The 7,186-nt window shown below is 51.6% G+C and overlaps 1 protein-coding gene across 1 annotated transcript; it reads right to left on the minus strand.

Moving 5' to 3' along the window:
- Positions 1 to 445: 445 nt before the first annotated feature.
- LOC131291201 (uncharacterized) lies at positions 446 to 2,742 on the minus strand. The gene is made up of 2 exons (XM_058320392.1): positions 592 to 2,742; positions 446 to 475 (listed from the first exon to the last, which is right to left on the minus strand). The coding sequence occupies exons 1-2, from the start codon at positions 2,740 to 2,742 to the stop codon at positions 446 to 448; spliced, it is 2,181 nt and encodes a 726-aa protein (XP_058176375.1).
- Between the last annotated feature and the right edge of the window lie 4,444 nt (positions 2,743 to 7,186).

The following is a 7,186-nucleotide window of genomic DNA, read 5'->3' on the forward strand; positions in this document are numbered from 1 at the left end:
CAGGAGCAATATCAGGATGATTCACAATTGATTGGACACGACACATCTTCGGGTGATAGTTAGATATAGCCCCTTCTAGGGTGTCTAAGGCATCCCTCGACATTGGCCGAAGCGGGAGAAGAGGAGAACTTACTTGCAACCATGAACCGAAGCCACCGGGACGGGCTGCGGAGCGGTCCGACAGACGGCGGATGGCACAACTACTGCGGGGGGATTATTGACCGCTGGCTTTTGCTTCTGTTTTAGCTGCTGCTGCTGCTGCTTTTCGCCGCCCGACAGCGTAAGACAGATGGGCCTGTCTGCGTCGGGCTGTTGCTGCTCCACTGGCAACCGGTTACACTTCGGAACCCACGTAGCGACGGCCACGTACACCGTCGACCGTTCGCCATCGGCATCCTCCACCTCATCGTCGTCATCGTCGTCGTCGTCGTCGTCGTCGTCGTCGTCATCGTAATCGTAATGTTCGTCTGCGTCGCTACCGTTGCAGTGTAGCAGCAGCACATCGCCCTCGTCAGCGTAAAATCCATCGCCTTTGTGATTTCCATTTCCGTCAACCTCGCCGAATCGCATCGTCCTCTGGCGTCGACTGACGCGCTCATCCTCCTCATCGCCGTTGGCGGCAACCTGCGAAGGGCGTCGCTGTAGGAGCTTACGCTGTTGCTGCTGATGCTGCTTGCTACCCAGCTTGGCCGCGCCACTGCGGACGCTTTCGAACTTGTAATAGTAGTTGCTATGGTTGATGTGCCGATACTCGACGACCGAAGTCATCGGACATCCGCTGGAGTGGACAACATTGTCTCCATCTCCAGCATCCTGCTTTCGCTGATAGTGTTGTTGCTGTTTGTGCTTATCCTTTTCCAGCTCAAGCTCATGGCGTGTCTGGTGCCTTCGATGGAGCTGCTGAAGCCCACCGGAAGATGGGTAAATGTTGGGAAAATCCACAAACCGAACGTCCTCCGACCCGACCAACGTCGTGTTGTTGTCCTCCGATGTCGACTCGCTGCGATTCCTCTGATGATGGTGCTCCTTCGGAGCCCTCCCTCCTCCTAACGCTACCGTACGCGTCGTCGAGCCAACTTTTTTCATCTTGCGCGAGGTGTTCCGCCACGAATCGGGCATATAGCTTCCGTTTTCCTCCCGCATCTTTACGTCCTCCTGCCCGTCCGATTCGCCCTCCAACTCGTCCTCATCAGCATGTTGCTGTTCTTCGTCCACGTCCTCCTCCTGATCATCCTGCCGATGGGCTGGGGCTGGCGGTGGACGTCGGTAGTAGAATTCCTGCTCGAACGGTAGCCCGTTGGGAAACTTACTGGAGAAGGAAGCTGCCCCCGACTGCAGCTGATCGGTCGCCAGTGTCAGTGGCAACCGTTGCGGGATCGCGGATTGTTTCTTCGTTGAAGATGCCAGATGCTTTTGCAGACCTCCATTAGAACGGTTTGCCGTAGCCGTCTCAACACGCGGCGTATCGTGAGGGTGATGATTTTCGATGTTTTCTCCGGCCTGAGCTCGGCCCGGAGGCCTGTAGGAAGCCCCCGATGGTTGCTGGTGCTGCAGATGATTGTTGTTCAGCACATCGATCACCCGCATGGACGCCGCACCACTATGATGGTGGTGATGGTGGTGCTGCAACACCTTGGCAACCTCCCGCGCGGCCGTAGGCAACCCCTGTGTGGACTGTTGCTGCTGCGCCATCGGTCGACCGACGGCGACCGAGGCGGTGGTTCCCCCCGTTTTCCTGCTGGCGATACTGGTGGTGGCCGCACCACCGGCTCCGATTCTTCCGCTCGTGTTCGCCAACGTTCGGCTGGAAACGATCCGAAGCTGCGGCTTTTGTGCGTTGTACGTTCGCTTCTGCGCCACGGTACTCAGTGCCGCTCCGCCACCTGCGCCGACCTGCGTCGTTCGCGTGTACTTTGGCACGATCGATTCGACCGACGTTCCGGAGCTGCCCGGGGACTTTCGGCAGACCAACGACGCCGCTTGCGGCAACCTCTGGCCGGTGGCGGCCGACAGGTGGTGGTGGTTGCCAGTACCACCGCTGTTACTGCTGCTCTGAAAGTGATGACTAGCGGGGACGGGTGGGGAGCAGAAGTTGGACGCGGTTAACCGGCGGTTCCAGGCGTTCGGCTCGACAATCCTGGCCGAGCGGGCGATAATACGGGGCGACTGTAGGAGTGGCGAGTCGCCGATCAGTTCGCCAACTTTCTTCGTCCCCCCCACCGCCGTTCCTCGATGATGGTGCACAGCACACCGTTCTGCGGAGGAGTTGTAGCTGTGCTGGGGGGTTGTGTTCAGCTTAGCTGCCGCCGCCGCCGCCGGTGCAACACTAACGGTACCGGAGGGTCGCCCGGTTGCCGTGGGAATGTTCTCCTGATTTTTCGTCCCACCGGACGCGGCTTGCTGTGAGTATTTCGACTGGCGAGAGGAGCTGCCACTGCCATTACCGCTCGTGGACGTTGACGACGAGGAGGACGTGCTTACGGTGGGTGTGCGGTTGACTTGGTTGCAAAGCCGGTAACCGGACAAAGGAGCCATCTGTAGCCGTACCCTGCTGCTATTAGAGCCAGCTGTTGTACCGCCCTCGGCAGCACCCGACGAGTACCGGGAGTGATGATGCAGACCACCGGCCACCGATGATGAGGAGGATGTCGTGTTGCCAGTACCCGAGCCGTTAGTAGTTGTTGTAGCCCGAAACGAACCATACTGGCGCGCAAAGGGCATTGCCGATAGACTACTCGACATCGTGGTAATACAATTCTAAACCGGATTTAGGCAACTCTTACTTAACGCTTGAGCAATATATTTTAACCATACGATTTCCTAAGAAGAATCACAGCCTCAGCAGAAACCACGAGAGCTACACGTCAGTGACTAGCAACTTCAGTATACACACATACACACACACACGCATGCACACGTAGGATATAGAACGGTGTGTGTCTATAACGAGGAGTTTGATTCGTTGTTCGGGTTGATTGGAGTTCTTTTGGAAGATCACGAATGGTTTTAACGCCACCGAAAAAAAAAAGGTGGCGTTTTCTTGCGCGCACTATAAAAATATCACTACGCTAAGGCACCGTTGTAAATTATTCGCCTGCTGATCATGTCGTTTTATCAATCACCATTCGCTCGGCTGAGGAACGGAATAGAAATTTTCACTAACTTTGAAACATTCTTTCGGTCGATTCGACTCTCGAACGGGGAACACTGATACCACCACTATAACTGTCTGGTGGGCGAATGAACGGTCGGATGTGTGAAACCTTTTCTCTCAAATTGGGTACAAAATGGACATCATGTACATAGAAAAAATGAGGTTATGTGTGCCACCTCCCCGGGCATTGTTTTGGCAATCGAATTAACTCCCAAATTAATTATGGAAACCTTTGGAGCGGATGCTATCACTCAGCCACCAACAATATGCCAAAAAGCACCGCCTTTCCGCCGTCCGTTTGATCCAGGCCGACGACGGGGGAATTTAACTGTGTTAAACAAACCAGCAGCAGCCGCTGGCTGGCCGGTGGTTGGTTCAGATACCTTAATTTCGCATGATTACTCATTCCATTTTACATATTTGCCCTCGTACGACCGCCGCCATCCGTCGCACGTTTGGCTCGTTTGTTCAAATAACGGTTTGATTGAATCGCCCATTAGGCCTGGGGCCTGTGGTACGTCACGTCCTCGCCTAGGATGCTCGCCACCAGCCTCGCCAGTGTGTCACTATAGTTTGATGATCTCGCGTGAGATAATCAAGCGCGTTTCGAGATAGCGATAAATGAAACTGGACACAACCACTTACTGTGGGACGCACGGACACACAAACGCCTATGTTCTTTGACCCTAAGCGTTGCAACAGAAAGGGAACATCTGCTCCGGATCCCTGCCGTCCGGCGACACACTGCGCAAACATCTAAAAACGTCCTTCTCCGGGGCCCTTCGGAACGAAACACATCTACCATGAGAAGAGTGGACTATTGGAAGCGGACCGTTTCGTGGGAAACCGAGTCGAGGTCACAAACGGCCGAATCGAAAAATTTAAAATACATCAAACTGTACAAGTAAATAACGACCATTGGCCAATGGATTGCTAGTTATCGCAAGTGTGTGTGTGCCACGGGCACGATAGTATCGAGATCGTTATCATAAAACTGACGCTTGTACGAAACAACCCGCGATAGCACTCGCACATACGCCGAAGAACCGCAATTTGCTCCATTCGTTTCAATTAGCCGTTGTATACTGGTGGCTGCCATTTAGGATTCATTTTCGATCGAGCTTGACATCGCGTTGGAGAGATCAATGTCCCGTCTTTAAAAGCAGGCAAGTAAAAAAAAACAGTGGTGAAAGAACTAAAAGCAACGACTAGAGCGTACATTAAAATACGTCCCATTTGATAGTAACTGACAGAGCCATTTAATTACTCAAATTGTGTTGTTTTCTTCATACTTCAACTGATAAGCACGGCAGGCCAAAGTCCGATATGCTTGTAAGAAGCATATAATAAAATGCCGAAAAACCCAAATCGCACAATAGGACCCGAACATGGAACGAGATTCGCAACGGCCCAAAGACATATCAAAGGAATAATTCGATCCCAAGCCCGGCCACAAACAGCTCTATCAAGCGGAGGTAGCAGGCTTATCTTTCGAATGTCATCACGGCTCTACATTCGCATGCACACCAGGAAGAAAGCGGTGCACACACATCAATAGTGTGCTGGGTGTCTCGAGGAAGCTGAACTGATAATGTGGCCAAGGATGTGTCATTGCGGGTTCCCGGTAGTTTAATCATCAACTCTGAGTCGCGGTCAAGATGATGTAGTAAAAAATTAACCCCAACCAACTCCGGAGCGAGTTGCGGGTCAAAGGCGGAGCAAAACATATGAAGCAAAGCCGACTGTGCTGGAGATGCAGAAAACAGAAACCGTATGTTACGGATGGTAAGTGTGCAGCGTAGACAAACACAGACGCAAACCGAATGGCTGTGTGTTCAAGGCAACCATACTGAAGGCCAAGACAGTGTCGTCAAACGCACAGCATTTAATTGCAACATTGGTTGATAAAGAAGAGTGCGTTACGACCGATGAGTCATGGCCTGCAACTGTCATCGTCGAGCTACGCTTCGGGCCATCGGGCCCCAGTGTGGATGGGGCAAATAAAATGTCCCACAGACCAACAACAAAGAAATGCAAATTACAGGAAGTTCTCGCTCTCGTACTCTGCTAAATTAAATCGCAACAAAGAGCTGCTGCACGCATGATGAAATTGATAGTTTATAAGTTTAAATCGAACTGCCAGCGCGGCTAACGGAAAGTACACCAACGACGAGAAAACAAAGAGAAGAGACACCATGCATGCGAAGGTGGTTGTTACCCGGTGCTATGATGAGTAATAGACTAATTTGCTGGGAGATGTTTCAGACGTCTTTCCGTGCTTCCTGACACGCGCTGGACGGACAATTAGTTTTCCACCAACATCACACGCGGCATAATTTTATCGCACGAACGTGCCCTCACTCGGAATCCTACTGTGGGGGGGGAGGTTCAGGTGGAAAGGTCCTGCCCACGCTCAAAGCAAATCAGGCTGGCAGGCAGGTCTCTCAGTCGCCCTGGAAGGGAAAGATTGGCTTGCTTTCGCAAAGGGGCCATGAGTGTGCGCTTGTCAGTGTGCGCCCGGGCAGTGAAAACAAGGTCTGTTTATCCTGAACACCGACCGGTATAACTATAACTAGCGTTGAGTTGTGTTCGTTTTGATGTGACTATGCTCTCCTTACCACCCCGTCAAAACCTTTCTCCTTCAAAGTCTTTCCTTCCTGTGCCACCTTCCGGGCATCGGAACCGCCAGTCCAGCTGCGGGGCTGGGGGTCATGGACTGTACTGTACAAACCGACATCATAATGAATTCGCTCCACATTTTAACCTCCACACGCTTATGGCTACTGTGACCTATTGACACCCTAAGGGTCCACCCACCGCACTACTGAACGGCCATCCCACGCCCCACATAACGACGATCAGAACTAGGTCCTTTGAGTAAAAGAACCCTAAAAACACTCGCTCCTAAGCTCGACAACTGGTGGAAAGATTCTAATTGGTCAATTTATTATGCCATCCAATTTGCGCACTACATGATTTATGAACGGCCAAGTCGAGATAACCCGTCGATAAGGGTAGGATGAAAAGTTAATATCCGACTAATTTCGCATCAATTCATGTTGGTTCGTTCGTTGCATTTATTATAGGTTGATACTTAAACTTTACACCCATTTCTTCCTAAGCAAGAGTTTACATATTTGCACCACAATATTACTTGATAGCAACTCGATTGATCATTACTTTGTTACTATAAAATTATTGAAGTACCACAAAGCGACTCAAATCGCATTATAAGAAAAAATCGTAAAATATTCAACATTAACAGCACAATGTAACAAGTGTGCAGATTTAGTTAAAAGCACGTTTGTATTCAAAACCGACCAGTAGCAGCAGCCAGTTAGATGTAGGTGGTTTGCTACCCCTCTGTGCCTCCGAGATGCCCCCAGTTTAGTGGGGTGTAGCATACGTTTGGCAACTTCATATGTCAGAAACTGCAGGCATATCTGAGAGCTAGCCGAAACCGAAGCCAAATACGATCAATTCCACTCCGGAACCTCACCTCACACCTAAAAGAAAGGGTTTAGCAAACATCTTTTTAAACGGTTCATGGCCACGACACACGCAGTTGGAAATACAACCCCGAAAGGCATATACATGTTTCGAGCAGATAATGAATTTCGCAACGTACAGACCCTCGGCAGAAACCCCTTCGAGTGCCGAAGGGAGGGGGGCACCGGCGGCGGATAACAGGGGGGTGGGGGGGGGGTCTGCAGAAACAAAGTTTCCCTGTTCGCCTGCGCAAAAGCCGACGCGCGCCGAAGGTTAAGATGCTGCAACATATAGGCACACACGGTGGTGCAGCTGTGCAGACACACAGACAGACAGACAGCAAAACCGCAACAGGCACGCTGCACACCACACTGCAGCCCACCCGCCCACGGAGCATGGATCATAATCCGTTGGGCGAGCAGAAAAACGGTGAAGAAGCGAACCGAATGCTAAGAGAGCTGTAAAATAAAAGCTTCGAGCAGATGAGATGGGCGGTAAAGGGCAAGCGGGCCTGGAGAGAAGGGCCATATGACCATCGAGGGC

This window comes from Anopheles ziemanni, chromosome X (genome assembly GCF_943734765.1).
Source record: "Anopheles ziemanni chromosome X, idAnoZiCoDA_A2_x.2, whole genome shotgun sequence".
Taxonomy (NCBI): domain Eukaryota; kingdom Metazoa; phylum Arthropoda; class Insecta; order Diptera; family Culicidae; genus Anopheles; species Anopheles ziemanni.